This window comes from Xyrauchen texanus, chromosome 37 (assembly GCF_025860055.1).
Source record: "Xyrauchen texanus isolate HMW12.3.18 chromosome 37, RBS_HiC_50CHRs, whole genome shotgun sequence".
NCBI lineage: Eukaryota > Metazoa > Chordata > Actinopteri > Cypriniformes > Catostomidae > Xyrauchen > Xyrauchen texanus.
In genome coordinates this window covers 24,140,341-24,158,311 of record NC_068312.1, presented here as the reverse complement: position 1 = coordinate 24,158,311, position 17,971 = coordinate 24,140,341, and the positions used below count along the sequence as shown (strand labels likewise).

At 49.3% G+C, this 17,971-nt stretch overlaps 1 protein-coding gene across 2 annotated transcripts; it reads right to left on the bottom strand.

The window, feature by feature from the left end:
- Positions 1–6,570: 6,570 nt before the first annotated feature.
- Positions 6,571–17,362, bottom strand: zgc:110353 (uncharacterized protein LOC550482 homolog). 2 transcript variants are annotated; one of them, XM_052107954.1, is made up of 6 exons: positions 17,021–17,362; positions 16,767–16,827; positions 16,343–16,490; positions 16,018–16,114; positions 15,519–15,775; positions 6,571–7,725 (listed from the first exon to the last, which is right to left on the bottom strand). In XM_052107954.1, the coding sequence occupies exons 1-6, from the start codon at positions 17,274–17,276 to the stop codon at positions 7,588–7,590; spliced, it is 957 nt and encodes a 318-aa protein (XP_051963914.1). In that variant the 5' UTR covers positions 17,277–17,362; the 3' UTR covers positions 6,571–7,587. The 2 variants fall into 2 exon arrangements, 1 of the variants encoding a protein (XP_051963914.1); XR_007968869.1 differs by lacking the exon at positions 6,571–7,725 and adding an exon at positions 7,816–8,684 and having other exon boundaries at positions 14,803–15,775.
- Positions 17,363–17,971: the final 609 nt, after the last annotated feature.

The following is a 17,971-nucleotide window of genomic DNA, read 5'->3' as shown; positions in this document are numbered from 1 at the left end:
TTTCAGATTTAAATAATTTATTTCTTGGAGTGATCAGTTTGTTTTACAGGAAAATGTTAAGCAGTTTATTACAAATATATTATAAGATATAAAAATGCAAGACTATATACACTAGGCTACACTTTTATTCAATTGAATATTCAATATTATCAATATTCTTTACAATCTAATTTAGGTCTATGGTCTGCGTGTCTGCAGTTTCATGACACGACAACCATTAACAATGAGTAACTGGGTTTTTCTCAGTGAGAACGAACTCACTGCCACTGTTTTAAAGTAAAAACATTTTAAAGTTGGATCCTGGCAAATATGCACAGATGGGATTTCCATGTCAGTATGGGTCTTTAACAGTCTTCTTTGACATTTCTACTACAGAAAACGCGTCTAATACAACTTTTATTCTGGCTGCCTTTAGATGTCTTAACAATTACGTCTGTAGCACGTCTTTAATTGACGTCTATACAATGTCCAGAAAAGACGTATAAAAAACTTTCATTCTGGCTCCTGTGAGGACGTCTTCTGGATGTCTAACAATTACGTCTGTAGCACGTCTTTAATTGACGTCTAAACAATGTCCAGAAAAGACGTATAAAAAACTTTCATTCTGGCTCCTGTGAGGACGTCTTCTGGATGTCTAACAATTACGTCTGTAGCACGTCTTTAATTGACGTCTAAACAATGTCCAGAAAAGACGTATAAAAAACTTTCATTCTGGCTCCTGTGAGGACGTCTTCTGGATGTCTAACAATTACGTCTGTAGCACGTCTTTAATTGACGTCTAAACAATGTCCAGAAAAGACGTATAAAAAACTTTCATTCTGGCTCCTGTGAGGACGTCTTCTGGATGTCTAACAATTACGTCTTTTAGACGTGGTCTAGACGACTTTTTGCTCGCTGGGTTGATTGAAAGGAATTCATTTGCATCTTTGTTTACACTGCACGCTTACTCACGCTCGTGTCCAAGGTGAAGTTATTGCCACTGTCATCTCCTATTAGACCCTATATTTATGTCCTATAATAGTATTTACAAGGTATACAGACAGACAGACAGACAGTATTTATAGAGTTGATTGTACTTGTATGTCATTGTGGTGTCATTACTTTTTTGCGATTTTCAGAAATGTGTGGATCGTCGTGTGTTATCGAAATTAATGATGTCGTCATCAGCTAAAACGCAAGCGCAGGTTACTTTACATCTTGAACGAGTGCGCACCCGAGTCGAGTTGCTTTCACATTCAGGCGAATCGGGCTACAGTTCCATTGCAACTGAACCTCCTACAGGTAGTTTCGGGTTTGGTACCGCGATGCGTACCTCGGTCCACAGAACCTTGTGTGGGAATTGTTCGTCACCCTGATATCTCATTTGAGGCTTCATTCCAGTTAATTAGTTATTCATTTAGCAGTGTATCAGTTAATTTCACATGAATAAATAAAACAATTATAGAACAGAGAACTGTAATATGACATTAGCCATTGAATAAAATATCAATATGATACAGTGCACACATGGAATATAAAATGTCACCACCGTTATCATAATGTTAAAGTTTAATTAATGATCAAGATGGTATAATGTGGACAAAAACCCATTGTGCTGCACCAATTATCCTCTTTGTCAATGTAGACAAGGTATTAACCACCGATTCTTGAATTAGGTTTAAGGATTTATTTTGAATACACTGTAAATGGGGCATAGCTTTTGGTTGGTCTTCTGTAGTTTTGTTTATGTTGTGCTGCAGACAGTATTACCTGATGGTACAAGTTTGCACACACAGCAGTAAAGGATTTATGATTGCTAATTGAATTACTGCAATTACATGGCTTTGCATGCAGTAGAGAGAACGTCTAGGTTACGTAAGTAACCTCCGTTCCCTGATGGAGGGAACGAGACGTTGTGTCAGAGAAGCGACACTAGGGGTCTCTCTTGAGCGCCGATATTCACCTCTGAACTATGAAAAAAGGCCAATGAGAGTTGGCAACCAGTATTTGCATGTCCCGCCCCCGGACATACGGGTATTTAAGCGGCGCAAATACGGGAGTTCATTCAGGATTTTTCTGAGGAGCCGGAAATGGTCCGGCCACAACAGTGGCTCGGCTCAGCGACGTGGCAGGGGAGACACAACGTCTCGTTCCCTCTATCAGGGAACGGAGGTTACATACGTAACCTAGACGTTCCCCTTCTGTCGCTTTCTCCACGTTGTGTCAGAGAAGCGACACTAGGGGTCCACTTATAAAAGCGCCACGCGCTGAGCCGTGTACGTGAACTGCTGATACAGGAGCGAGCAGGTATTCTTACGTGCAGGACGACCAACTGTATCAGGCTGCACATACCCTTCCCCAATGCCCCATTTAAGCCATCAGGATTCCTTATCGTTACCCTGGAGGGGGGAACAAGGTGCTGGCCGCCAACCTGGGAACGGGCCAAGCCTGGCCGGGCCTCTTTTCTCTCTATGTTTCTCGCATAGAGCAACTTAGGCTGGGGCCCTTACACGCATTGAGGGAAGGGGGTCTTAGCCCTTATTCAGGGCAGAAAAGACCCTGCGGAGGCCACGCCTTCCCGAGAGGGGAGGCAAGTTTAAGTGGCAAAACCATCAGAGGCCTGACTTAGGGCCTATGTGGAAAAGTCGGTGCGGTGGTGGATCCAGCCTATAGAGGGGGGAACATACAGCACGGCAACCGAGGCAGCCGTGACTGCCTAAGGGAAGTACGGGAGTCCACTCGCCAGAGGGGACAGAACCGTGGCGTTACACACAGGGGGAGTCCGAAGGAGGCCTTACCTGTGGAGCACCTATACCAGTGCAGGGTAGCTTGCGGTACCCGCAGTGGCTTGGGTCGGCGAGTTCCTCCACTGAACTGCGACCCACGAGGGCTAGGGAGGAATCAACTAGTGTCCCAAACCTGAGATCTCCTGGGAATGAAGGCGCACTGTTTCCCCTGGTTAGGGGGAAGGGCGCTAGATGCAAGCGATTCACCCGTTCAGATTGTGGGCGTGCCACCGAGTTCTACGGGCTCGGTACCTGAGAGAACACGGGACGATACTGACTCAACTCGGAGATTGTAGAATCTCGCGAAAGTGTTCAGTGTTGCCCAGCCCGCTGCTCTACAAATGTCTGCTAGGGCAGTGCCCCTAGCCAGTACCCATGAGGACGCAACACTCCTGATGGAGTGGGCTCGGACCCACAAAGGGGGGGGCACGGCCTGGGTGTGATAAGCCAGGGAAATGGCGTCGACAACCCAGTGGGCGAGTCTCTGCTTGGAGACAGCATTCCATTTCTGCTGTCCCCCAAAGCAGACGAAGAGCTGCTCAGAGCGTCTAGTGCTCTGTGTGCGGTCCAGGTAGATACGTAAGGCACGTACTGGACACAGCAGTGAAAGGGCTGGATCTGCCTCCTCCCAGGGCAGCGCTTGCAGGTTCACTACCTGATCCCTGAAGGGTGTGGTAGGAACCTTGGGCACATAGCCCGGTCAGCGGTCTTAGGATCACGAGCGTGTCTGCCGGACCGAACTCCAGGCAAGCGTCGCTAACAGAGAACGCATGCAGGTCCCCGACCCTCTTGATGGAAGCGAGCACGATCAGCAGGGCGGTCTTGAGAGAGAGGGCCCTGAGTCCAACTGAGTCAAGCGGCTCGAAGGGGGGTCTCTGGAGTCCCGTAGGGCGACTGAGAGATCCCAGGAGGGGAACAGGTTAGGCCGGGAGGAGCTATCCTCCGGGCACCTTTTAGGAACCTGACGATTAAGTCGTGCTTACCAAGAGAGTTTCCGTCTACCGTGTTGTGGTGGGCCGCGATAGCGGCGACATACACCTTGAGGGTGGAGGGGGACAGCCTCCTCTCCAGCCTCTCCTGAAGAAACACGAGCACTGACCTAACTGCGCACTTCTGCGGGTCTTCGGCTCGGGAAGAACACCAGTCCGCGAACAGATGCCACTTTAGGGCGTAAAGATGCCTGGTAGAGGGGGCTCTGGCTTGATTGATTATATCTACGACGGCAGATGGTAGACCGGCTAGATCTTCCGCATCCCATCCAGGGGCCAGACGTGGAGGTTCCAGAGGTCTGGGTGCGGGTGCCAGAGCGTGCCCCGTCCCTGAGAAAGAAGGTCCTTCCCCAGGATATGCCCCAGGAGCTGTTGGAAACATTTTAGCGGGACCACGGTGCCTGGCTTGAAGGAAGCGAGGCATTTCAGCACTAACTGAGCACACTCGTTGGAGAGACGTGCTGTCATTGAGACTGAGTCTAACTCCAGACCGAGAAAAGAGATGCTCTGGACCGGGGAGAGCTTGCTCTTTTCCCAGTTGACCTGAAGCCCCAAACAGCTGAGGTGCCTGAGCACCTGGTCTCTGTGTGCGCATAGTAACTCTCGAGAGTGAGCCAGTATGAGCCAGTCGTCGAGGTAATTGAGTATGCGTATGCCGGCTACTCGGAGCAGTGCAAAAGCTGCCTCTGCGACTTTCGTGAAGACGCGAGGGGACAGAGACAGGCCGAAGGGGAGGACTTTGTACTGATATGCCTGACCGTCGAACGCGAACCGTAGGAAGGGTCGATGTCGAGGGCAAATTGAGACGTGGAAGTACGCGTCCTTCAGGTCTACCGCTGCGAAACAATCTAGATGCCGGACGCCAGATAGAATTTGTTTCTGGTTGAGCATTTTGAACGGGAGTTTGGACAAGGTCCGATTGAAAACTCGCAGGTCCAAGATCGGTCGTAAGCCGGCGCCTTTCTTGGGTACAACAAAGTAAGGGCTGTAGAAACCCTTCTTCGTTTCGGTTGAAGGGACAGGCTCTATCGCATCCTTTAATAGAAGGGAGGCGATTTCTTCGCGCAGGGAATGGGCATGTTGGCCGTGTACTACGGAAAAATGTACGCCCATGAAGGGGGGCGGAGACCTGGCAAACTGAATTACGTAACCGAGTCGAATGGTCCGGTGCAGCCGGCGTGACGGGTTGGGCAGTGAAAGCCACACCTCTAAACTCCGTGCTAGGGGCACCAAAGGGACGGGTTTTTTGGACGTACCCGGCGGGGCTTCGCAGCGGTGCGGAACAGGTAACGTGGCGTCGGGAGGCGGGGGACGGAGCGGTCTTACCACCTCCGGAGCTAACTTCTTGGACTCTGGGTGCGTTGTCTCATGAGCGCCTGGGAGCCTTCCGGGTCCTCGAGGGGGTCCGTGAGACAGGGGGCGTGTACTTCCCGCGGTTTGCTCGACACTGGGGCTGAGAGCTGGGCCCGGGTTGAGGTGGAGCAGGAGCTTGTCTTCTGGCCGCGGGAGGACGCCCTCGGCGAGCAGACGGGGCGTGGGCCGTGGCGGCACGCTTGCGGCGAGGCATGATGTGAGAGATGGCCTCCGTCTGCTTCTTTACCGTGGAGAACTGCTGGGCAAAGTCCTCGACGGTGTCGCCGAAGAGGCCGAACTGGGAGACAGGGGCGTTGAGGAAGCGAGTCTTGTCGGCTTCACGCATCTCGACCATGTTCAGCCACAGTTGACATTCCTGGACCACTAGCGTGGCCATCGCCTGCCCGAGCACTTGCGCTGTGACCTTCGTCGCTCTCAGGGCGAGGTCGGTCGCTGAGCGCAGTTCCTGCAGCGTGTCGGGATCAGGGCCACCCCCGTGCATGTTGCGAAGTGCCTTGGCTTGGTGGACCTGCAGGAGAGCCATGGCATGCATGGCGGAAGTGGCGCGTCCGGTGGCGCTGTAGGCCTTCGCTGTCAGCGAGGAGGTTGCTCTACAGGTCCGGGAAGGGAGTGGCGAGGGCGGGGGTGGTCCGAGGGGCCGTACCCGGCGGAGCTGCACCTGCAGCCATCCCCAAATCGCCTCCATCGCCAGCCGCATCGTCCTCAATCCCGTGGGAAGAAGGAGCAATACGGGGGGCGGCTGGAGTGGCTTGCTCACGGTTGTAAGCAAGCCGCGACCACAATGTTGTCATGGTCATGTTCTCGCAGTGAGAACATGAACCATCCACAAACGCAGCCTCGGTGTGATCACTACCCAGACACACGAGACAGCGCCTGTGGCCGTCGGAAGCGGAGAGCACTCTACCGCATCCAGAAACAACACAGGGGCGGAAGGGCATCTTTATAAAGACACGTCCTTAAAAGGACGTTCAACGCCGCTGTGTTTTGCTCTTTTAGAGGAAATTACTCTTTTAAATAAAATCACTCTTTTAGGGATAAAACTTGTGAGAGTTTTTAAATCTGCACTGTCGATGCGCCCAGGGGCAGGAATGCACAGCCGTGCAAACAGGAGAAAGCAGATGTTGTGCGCCGTGGAATCCAACAGTTATGCAGCAGAGGGATGACAGGAACTCGGTGTGTAGTATGCAGCAGTTGCAGACACAACCATCGGCTCCGAAGAAATTTTCTGAATGAATTCCCGTATTTGCGCCGCTTAAATACCCGTATGTCCGGGGGCGGGACATGCAAATACTGGTTGCCAACTCTCATTGGCCTTTTTTCATAGTTCAGAGGTGAATATCGGCGCTCAAGAGAGACCCCTAGTGTCGCTTCTCTGACACAACGTGGAGAGAGTGACAGAAGGGGAACCGCTTCTATTAAACTGTCAAGTAAGATAAGTCAAAAGTAACAGCATTTGTTTTCCAGCAGGGGGAGGCTAAACACTGATCTTGTCCAATCACCGTCATCCAAAAAGGGCAAGGTCTGCTTAATATTCACAGTAAAATTACCTCTGTTAAATTGCATTCATTAAATAAGACAAAATGAAATGAAATGTGGAGTTAGGTGAATTTGATTCCAGTCTTTTTAAATGTAAAATTAAACTGTAAAAAAAAAATTCCCGACACTTTGCATATACTGTCTCATAGTTCTCTTTAGATTATTCATAGCAAATGCATTGTGATCCATTTAGGAAACTTGGACATTCCATATTTCATCTGACTCTGAGGGGTCAAAGGTCACAGACTGGCTGTGATATTGATTCACTTCCTATTCACTATAGTGTCAGCACTATAGAGCACTGAAATGAGGAGCTGTGAGTTAGTATACACTGGGAAGAGCAGCAGTACACTGGAGCAGAAAGGTTGTCTGGGAAAATGCTATGGGCCTCTGTGGAAGATATCCGTTGGAGCTCAGTGGCCTCCAGGTTGACAGGCAGAGTCTTCTTCTATATTTCTGTGAGGGCTTGATTGTCATGGCAAATACCATTCTGATGTTCTATTTCTCGTCACATGTCAGTTTTCTTAAAGGAATATGACAAACTCTCTCCTTTAATTGAATTAACCGAGCTGAACTAATACAAAATGAGATTACAGAGAAAATGTTGCCAATAATAGAGTCATTGCACTATTTTTAAGAAGTAATTAATTTTTAATCTATCCATAAACTTTAGAAGATAATTCATTGTCGTAAAATGCTGGCACGCCTACACGGCATCGTTTCAAGTGTATAAGAGCATTATCAGATATGGGAAACTATTTAGAGAATTCTTACAGGAAAAAAACACCTTTGTACAGAGAAAATGTACAGCTTAACTAAAAAATATGTGGACACTTTTATACATACATAACATATATTTGTGAATAAATGGCTGTTTTCATAATGTTTGTAAATTAAGTGTTGCATTAAGTAATTTGAGGCATTCAGTTTAAATTTAGTTTGGCCAGGTCTGGGTATAGTCCTGCCTCCACAGCTTTGGCTGAGACTCTGTCAATCAAAGGCAAGATTATCAGCGGGAGTTTAATCATAGGATTTTTTGTGAATGATACATCCAAAATAACCTGTAACAGAGAGAACAAACTAGACTTTAGGTGAGGTAAAGAACAAAAAACAAAAAAAACTTCAAACCATAAAACAATGAGTGTAATTTATCCATGAATGTGTTTTATTTGCAAGATACCTGTCTTTAATTTTCATCCTTTAGTTCCATTTAAACAAATACACTATTCATAAACAAAGACTTCATTGTAAAATCAGTCATTTACACATATCCACTTACCAAACAAAATAAACCCAATCACAAAAAAACTAGCTCAACTGGTAGAGCATGGTGCTAGCAAAGCAAAGATCATGGGTTCAATCCTCACAAAAATGATTAAAATGTACTCCTCAGCTGCACTGTAATTCGCTTGGGATAAAAGTTTCTGCCAAATGCATAAATATTAACATAAAAACCACTAACAACAACAACAAAAAAATGTTGTTGGATTTACTTACAATACAAACGTAACCTTTCTACATTATGCTTTTTAAGTAAATTCATCTTATGGTCATTTCATGTGAGCACAACTAGAAAACCTTTGTGAAATATACACAAATGTATCAGTTCATTCCACTTTATTTGCTTAAAAATGTATGTCACACAAATAAGATTTAGCAACAAATAGCAAGTTGTTTTAAAGAAACATTTATATAACTGTTTCTACTTCATTTACTTTAAAGAAAACAATAACTGAGGTCAGGTTTTAAACTTGTTTCCACAAAGAAGTGCACATGAAGCTGCATTTTTAGCAATGCATATTAACATGCTCAAGGAAAGATGGCATCAACTGAACAGAATTCAATTTGACATTAATCACCCAAATGGTGACTTTACACGAAATGGCAATTAACAGTAAATCAGCATCAATTATTCTATATAACTTCCTTTTGACCCACATAACTTCCTTTTGAAAAAACAAACATGCTTAAATTATTTATGCACAAGGGCTTATGGTTATTCCCAACAACCTTAGTTCCCCTTCTGTCGCTCTCTCCACGTTGTGTCGGAGAAGCGACACTAGGGGTCTCTCTTGAGCGCCGATATTCACCTCTGATCTTATTGAAAAGGGCCAATGGGAGTTGGCAGTCAGTATTTGCATACCCCGCCCCCGGACATACGGGTATTTAAGTGGGGCAAATACGGGAGTTCATTCAGAAAATTTCTTCGGAGCCGATGGTCGGTCTGCAGATTGCTGCGAGTTACACGCCACTTAAACATTCCTGTTTTCCTCTGACGATCTGCATGCTGTTGGATCTTGACGGCGCACAACAGCGGCTTTCTCCTTCTCAGTGCACGGCGTGCATTATTGGCCCTGAGTGCTTAGACATCGCAGACACGTACACACACACACTGTGTATTAAAAGAGTTTTTACTAAAAGAGTAATTTTTTCTAAAAGAGCAAACACAGCGGCGTTGAACGTCCTTTTAAGGACGCGTCTTTTTCAAGATGCCTTTCCGCCCCTGTGTCGTTCCTGGATGCGTTAGAGTGCTCTCCGCTTCAGACGGCCACAGGCGCTGTCTTGTGTGTTTGGGGCAGCGTTTGTGGATGGTTCATGTTCTCACTGCGAGAACATGACCATGACAACAGAAAGTCTCAACAGAAAGCAAGCCACCCCAGCTGCACCCCGCATTGCTCCTTCTTCCCACAGGATTAAGGACGGTGCGGTTGGCGCTCGGGGCAATTTGGGGGTGGCTGCGGGTGCAGTTTCGCCGGGTAACCCCCCTCGAACCTCCCGTTCCCCGACACGCTCGCTGGTCTCCGTCCACGCTCGCGGCGATAGCGGCTCGCCTCACGGCCCGGCTGTCTATCCTCCCGAGTCCGAAGCAGATGAGCTCGCTGCTGCATCGGAGAGTCGCGGTGTCTGATGCCGAGGACTCCCCTGGACTGCCGCCTCGGGCCAGCAGGCCCAGGCTGAGGCCAACGCTCAGATGTCCGACATGCTTGCCGGGCCGCCTTGAGCGTGGGGTTGGACTGGAACCCTCCATCCTCCCCACAGCCTTCTCGGTTGGATGATTGGTTCCTGGGGGCAGCGCGCGTTCAGCGACCTCGCATCCCCGGTCCCTTTCTTCCCGGAGGTGCATGATGAGCTGGCGTCTACGTGGAGAGCCCCGCTCTCCGCTCGTCTAGGTACCACCTGCTCCACTCTCTCCACCCTCGGCGGCGGAGCGCCACGAGTACGACGCGATTCCCCAGGTTGATAGGGCAGTTGCGCACCATCTATGCCCTGGTAGCCCTACCTCCTGGCGGGGTCGCCCGTACTCCCATCCAAGCCCTGTAGGACAACATCCTCAGCTAGCGAAGGCCTACACTACTGGCTGGGCGCGCTGCCTCCGCCCTGCATGCGATGGCCCTCCTGCAAGTCCACCAGGCCAAAGCTCTCAGAAACATGCACGGGGTGGACCTGATCCTGATGTGCTGCAGGAACTGCGCTCAGCGACCGACCTCGCCCTGAGAGCGACGAAGGCCACAGCGCAGGCTCTCGGACAGACGATGGCCACCCTAGTGGTCCAGGAACGCCATCTTTGGCTCAACCTGGTCGAGATGCATGAGGCTGACAAAAACCGCTTCCTGGATGCACCTGTCTCCCAGATTGGCCTTTTCTGTGACACCGTCGAGGACTTCGCCCAACAGTTCTCCACGGTGAAGAAGCAGACGGAGGCCATTTCGCACATCATGCCCCGCTGCAGACCTGCCGCCACGGGCCCTGCCCCGTCTGCCCGCCGAGGGCGTCCCCCTGCGAGGAAACCAGCTCCTGCTCTGCCTCAACCCGGGCCCAGCTCTCAGCCCCAGCGTCGAGCACTCCGCAGGCGGCGCACGCCCCCTGTCTCACGAACCCTCTCCAGGACCGGAAGGCTCCCAAGCGTTCCTGAGACAGCCGACCCAGAGCCGAAGACGTTAGCTCCGGAGGTGGTAAGACCGCTCCGGCCCCCGGTGGAGGGCCGTGAGGAGAATCCTTTGTTTTTTCATTTGCCACACCCCCTGATGGGGGCTGTGGTACCCACATTCTCAATAAAAGAGCTATTTCCTTTGCCTCTGGGTCACCTGGCCCGCAAATGGCGTTTTCACGGCAATGTGCTTTCAGATCACAACAGTCCCGGTACACCGGACGTGGCGATCCCGCCTTCCGCCTGCCCACGACTGTCCCCCGGCCGGCCGGTTCAGAGGAGTCCAGAGGACGCCAACATCAGTCCTCCTCCTCAGTCAAGAACCCACCCCCTGCCGGGCATGCGGAGCAAGGTAAGTGCTTTGAGCCTATTCTCAGCACCTCAGCCTCAGGCCGCAACGAAGCCGCCCGACGCTGCATTACCTGTTCTGCCCGCTCGCGAGGCCCGCCCGGTACGTCCAAAATACTGCGTCCCTTTGGTGCCCCTAAGCGCAGAGCTGGGAAGCGTGGCTTTCAGCTTCCCAGCGCATCACGCTGGCTGCACCGGACCATTCGACTCTATTACGCCAATTCAGTTTGCCCGGCTCCGCCCCCTTCAGGAGCGTCCGCTTTCCGCAGTACACGGCGAGCACGCCAGTTCCCTGCACCGCGAAATCGCGACCCTCTTAGCCAAGAGCGCGGTAGAGCCCGTCCCTCCAACCGAAATGAGGAAGGGTTTCTACAGCCCTTACTTCATTGTACCCAAGATAGGCGGCGGCTTACGACCAATCCTGGACTTGCGAGTTTTCAATCGGGCCTTGTTAAAACTCCCGTTCAAAATGCTCACGCAGAGAAATATTCTGGCTGGCATTCAGCATCTAGATTGGTTCGCAGCGGTGGACCTGAAGGACGCATACTTCCACGTCTCAATTCTGCCACGACACCGACCCTTCTTACGGTTCGTGTTCGACGGCCAGGCATTTCAGTACAAAGTCCTCCCCTTCGGCCTGTCTCTGTCCCCTCGCGTCTTCACGAAAGTCGCAGAGGCGGCCCTTGCCCCGCTACGAGTAGCCGGCATCCGCATTCTCAACTACCTCGACGACTGGCTCATCCTAGCACACTCTCGAGAGTTACTATGCACACACAGAGACCAGGTGCTCCGGCACCTCAGCCGCTTGGGGCTTCAGGTCAACTGGGAAAAGAGCAAGCTCACTCCGGTTCAGAGCATCTCTTTTCTTGGGTTGGAGTTAGACTCAGTCTCAATGACAGCACGTCTCACGAGTGAGCGTGCTCAGTCGGTGCTGGACTGCCTCGCTTCCTTCAAGCCAGGCACAGTGGTCCCTCTAAAACTTTTCCAGAGGCTCCTGGGGCATATGGCGTTCTCCGCGGTGGTCGCGCCGCTGGGGTTGATGCATATGAGACCACTCCAGCACTGGCTCCAGACTCGAGTCCCGAGACAAGCATGGCACCGCGGCACGCATCGGGTAAGGATCACCCCCGCCTGCCTCAAAACACTCCGACCCTGGACAGACCTCTGCTTTTTACGGGCAGGAGTGCCCCTGCAGCAGGTGTCCCGACGCGTCCTGGTCACAATCGACGCCTCCCGGTCCGGGTGGGGTGCCGTGTGCAGCGGGCACGCAGCAGCGGGCCGTTGGAAAGGGGCCCCGCTGCGTTGACACATCAATTGCCTGGAGTTGCTGACCGTCCTTCTTGCTCTCAGGAAGTTCCTCCCGTTAGTTTGGGACAAACATGTCCTCATGAGAACGGACAGCACCACGCCACATGTCACAACTCGCCCGCCGTCTCCTCCTATGGAGCCAGCAGCAACTCAAGTCGCTGTGTGCCACTCACATCCCCGGCAAGCTCAACGTCGTAGCGGACGTGTTATCACGACAACGCCTGCCCGGCGGGGAGTGGAGGCTTCACCCCCAGTCGGTCCAGCTGATTTGGGAACGGTTTGGCAAGGCCCAGGTAGACCTGTTTGCCGCACAGGAAACCTCCCACTGCCCGCTCTGGTACGCCCTAACAGAGGCTCCCCTCAGGACAAACACGCTGGCACACAGCTGGCCCTTGGGGCTGCGCAAGTACGCATTTCCCCCAGTGAGCCTTCTTGCACCGGTGCTGTGCAAGGTCAGGGAGGACGAGGAGCAAGTCACGTTGGTGGCCCCCTACTGGCCCACTCGGACTTGATTCTCGGAACTCAGGCTCCTCGCGACAGCTCCTCCCTGGCGAATTCCCCTGAGAAAGGACCTCCTCTCTCAGGGACGGGGCACGCTCTGGCACCCGCGCCCAGACCTCTGGAACCTACACGTTGTGAATACCATCAACCAAGCCAGAGCCCCCTCTACCAGGCACCTTTACGCCCTAAAGTGGCGCTTGTTCGCAGATTGGTGTTCTTCCCGAGCCGAAGACCCGCAGAGATGCGCGATTAGGTCAGTGCTTCTGTTCCTACAGGAGAGCTCCCAGAGACCTCCCTTCGAGCCGCTCGAATCAGTTGGACTCAGGGCCCTCTCTCTTAAGACGGCCCTGCTGATCGCGCTCGCCTCCATTAAGAGGGTCGGGGACCTGCAAGCGTTCTCTGTCAGCGACACTTGCCTGGAGTTCGGTCCGGCAGATACGTCTGTGATACTAAGACCGCGACCGGGCTATGTGCCCAAGGTTCCTACCACACCATTTCGAGATCAGGTAGTGAACCTGGAAGCGCTGCCCCGGGAGGAGGCAGACCCATCCCTTTCGTTGCTGTGTCCAGTGCGCGCCCTGCGCATTTACCTGGACCGCACACAGAGCACCAGATGCTCTGAGCAGCTCTTTGTCTGCTTTGGGGGACGGCAGAAAGGGAATGTCATCTCCAAGCAGAGGCTCACCCACTGGGTTGTCGACGCCATCACACTGGCTTATCACACCCAGGCCGTGCCCCAACCCTTGCGGGTCCGAGCTCACTCAACAAGGGGTGTTGCGTCCTCGTGGGCACTGGCCAAGGGCACCTCCCTAGCAGACATCTGTAGAGCCGCGGGTTGGGCAACACCCAACACCTTCGCGAGGTTTTACAACCTCCGCGATTGAGTCGGTTAGCGTCTCGTGTTTTCTCAGGTCCGAGCCCATAGAACTCGGTAACACGTAGACCGACCGGCCGGGTGGATCGCTTGCGCCCAGCGCCCTTTTCCTGACGTCAAGGTAAAGTAGTGCGCCTTCTTCCCAGGGCGCCCCACTCCGAGTCGATTCCGCCCCAGCCCTCCGGGTCTGCGGTTCACCGGAGGAACTCGCCGACCCAAGCCACTGCGGGTACCCTGATGGCTACCCTGTACTGGTATAGGTGCTCCACAGGTAAGGCCTCCTGCTCGGACTCCCCCTGTGTGTAATTCCACGGTTCTGTCCCCTTACGAGCGGACCCCCGTATCTCCCTTAGGCAGTTACAGCTGCCTCGGTCGCCGTGCTGTAGCCCCTTTCGAGGCTGGATCTACCACCTTACCATACTTTCCACACGAGCCCTAAGACGGCCGTGTGACGTGTCTACCACTTTTCCTCCCCAAGAAAAAGGGCAGGTGTGGTCTCCGCAGGGTCTGGGTAAGACCCCCTTCCCTATATGTGTGTAAGGGCCCCGGCCGTGATTGCTCTATGCGAGAAACATAGAGAGAAAAGAGGCCCAGCCAGGCTGGCCCGTTCCCATGTTGGCAAACATCGCCTTGTTCCCCTCCCAGGGTAACTAGAAGGACTCCGATGTTCTTATGGGGCATTGGGGAAGAGTACGTGCAGCCAGGTACAGGCGATGCGTGGCACTGGATGAAATCCCTGCCCGCCTCTGTATCGGCGGTCCACGTACAAGGTTCAGCGCATGGCAAGATTGGAATGGGTCCCCTAGTGTCGCTTCTCCGACACAACGTGGAGAGAGCGACAGAAGGAGAACGTTTGGTTACGTATGTAACCTCCGTTCCCGAGGGAGGGAACGACACGTTGTGTCTTTCCTCTGCCATGTCGCTGAACCGAGCCACTGTTGTGGCCGGACCATTTCCGGCTCCTCAGAAAAATCCTGAATGAACTCCCGTATTTGCCCCGCTTAAATACCCGTATGTCCGGGGGCGGGGTATGTAAATACTGACTGCCAATTCCCATTGGCCCTTTTCAATAAGATCAGAGGTGAATATCGGCGCTCAAAAGAGACCCCTAGTGTCGCTTCTCCGACACAACGTGTCGTTCCCTCCCTCGGGGAACGGAGGTTACATACGTAACCAAACGTTCTGTACTTAATTGTTTGAGTTAGTATTACATAAAATGTTATTGATTTGTAAGCTAAAGAAGTTCAAGGAACTCACAATATTTAATTTACTTTATGTAACTCTCTTAAGTTTACCTTAAAATGTATATTTTGTGTTGTACACATTAACGAAAATGTAGTAAAACTAAAACTTTTATAAATATGTGCATTTTTTAGTAGAAGCTTTTTATTTTTATACGTTGAGCAAACATTTATTTTTATTTATTTATTTTCAGTGAACAAAGAAATATCACAATGCCTTTTACACAAATTTACCACATTGATAATGTTTAAATCTGTTTGATTTGGTTATATACTTTAAAGTCTGATATTGGTGGATGGTAAGAGGGGTGGATATTAGGAAATTTCAAGCTGATTTTGTTGCTGTTCTGCATATGTTGCACACACATACTGTAGAGGTTGCAAGATACACAAGCCACACTTCCCCTTTCACTGTTTAATACAGGAAATAAGACATAAAAGTCTTTCAAAAGAGAGGTGGACCCAATAATGTTACTGTAATTGGGGAATTATTGAAACAAATTAGCCAATTACTGTTGAATTACATTGTTCTTCTCAAAAATCTCCACAAATGTCCTTGCTGGAATACAAACCACATAAATCATCTGCTGTGGAAATTAAATAAAACCCTTTTAGAAAACCTTGTAAATCATAGTAGAGTTTTTGAATATGTACCTTTAGTCTATACTCCACATTAAGGATGCGGCAGTTTTGGATGGTGGGGGTGATTCCTGAGGGAATGGTTAATACTTTAGACAGATTCTCTCTGGTGGAAGAAGCTAAAGAGTCTCCCTTCTCCTTCAGAATCTCAGTGGTATAGACTGCTCTGTTACCCCCAGCAAAGAAGCTTTGCTTCTGGTAGATAATGTACTTTGGCACAATTTTTCGAGTTGAGCTGTTGATGATTTCACCATTGACAACCAGCCCTTCACCTGTTTGAGAAGAAAACAAATGCATTATAGCATTATATATAAATAAATAAGAATCAAATCAATGTTTCCCTGTTATTTAATGGTCTTTTTGTCAAGATTGTCCTTCTAACATGCTAATGTAATATCTTTGATGCTTCAGTTCCAGGGAACATCCCACTGGGAATATTTACAGTGCTTCTAACTTTGATGTTTAAGGTAGTTTTGTCTCAGATGCTACATTCTAATTATATTGATTGTGTTACCTTGCTGATAGCCTGTCTTTGGCAAAAAAATATTCATAGAAATATTTCCAGAGGCAAAGAATATGACATTCTTGTCTTTACTGCCATGCTGAGGTGCCTGAAAAAACAAATACCATCCACTGAGTAACAAAACATCACAGAGTAATCTAAGCATGTATTGCTTCTCATTTAGTAATAATTGTTCAGTCACTACTGGATTAAATTGGTAATGAGTTATATTATTATTATTGTTTCACTTATTTAATAGACTTACCAAAACACAAACTGCATTAGCTGTGTCTTTGAATATTACCTCTATCTTAACTGATAAGGATTGTGATCATACCATGAGTGTTGTCTGATCATAATCAGATTGGGAAACAAAGGTGAACTTTATTTCGGATTTGCTTGCAGCATGCAGAGACCTACTCAACTTGGCCAAAAGTCTGTAGTGGATTTTACCATTTGCACCTTTAAAAGATGAGGGTAGACCTCTGTGAGAGAGGGACATTCTGCATTAATCACAGCACTGACAGTCTTCAGGTAAAAAAGTCTTTGTCATCTTATGATAGATCAATTGGTCAGATTTGCAGCATATATGTACAGCCGCTTACAATTCCTACCATATCCAGATATTGACTACATTTAAAAAGTAGTTGCTCTAACTATAGAGTTCACACTGTCCGTTTCAAAGAAGGACAATCAGTCATATTCATCAACCAGATTCATAAACTGTGTGTCAGAGGAAGAAAAATATGTTGTTGACTTACTGGTATGGAAGTTGGAACGCAAACGGGAACACATGTGGTCCAGCCACAAGTGTGACAGAGCCTTAAAAAAGGTACAAATATTAACAACATACACACACAAAAATACATATGGGTAAAATATTAAACAAGATGATAATCTGTGCTGTATAAAATAGAAACATAAATGTTAAAAACAAAGAACAATCTGGCATTAAGTGCAAGGATTGATTTGAACATATGAGTGATTGTATAACAGCATCTGTATCTTGAAATACCATCTGATATATCCTCTGGTAAGACAGACTGAGTTTGTGAGAAATACTTCTCTTTATCCCAGTAGGTCACATTTTCTTCCCCATGTGTCTCAGTCCATGACACATTGGCTTTGCCTTTTGCCTTGACAGTAAGAGACTTGATCTTTGTCTTCTTTGAGACCTCCACGATAACTCTGCCTGTCAAAGTATCCCCATTACTGAAGGTGCCGCGGTCATTTAAGGCATCATATTCAATGGCGAAGCTCTTGATTGTCATCTCCTGGAAAAGCAAGTATGAAACTGATGGTATTGTAAATGGATTTGTAGGATACCTGGAGTTGTAATTTTCACTCCTGCTTTCTGTAACACTCTGTGGAAGAGTAACCTGGGGATATCCGCACTGACGAAGAGCTCACCAAACTGGCTTAACAAGTCACGCCTCTTACCTGACAACATCTACTACAATAGGTCTAGAATGTAAATTGACTGTTAAAGGGATAATTTACCCATAAATGATTCACCCTCAAAACTTGTAACAGTTTACAAACCTGTCAGACTTTCTTTTTTCTATGGAACACAAATCACTATTTGTACACATTTTATGAAAAGATTCAATGAAAGTGAATGGTGATGGAGGCTGCCAGTTCCTGACTTTCTGCCCAACATCTTCTTTTGTGAGGGAGAGTAAAGAATGACAGAATTTTCATTTTTAGGTGAACAATCTCTTTAAACACATGACAAAGTGAGAGTGCTGTTAATATTTCTATGGTGTCAGAGAGCCTTCTGGGAATCTGCGTTTAGAGCAGGGTAGAGTAAACAGGGGCATTGTGAGGGAGGAGCTGAGAATACAGCAACTGGAAAAACAAAACTTGCTCTGATGACGGTGCACCTGCGAGTGAACCTGAGCTATAGTTCTTTGTGGCTCTTTTTGTTTTGTGGTTAAAGAGAATGTAAGCCACAATTTTGCCCTTA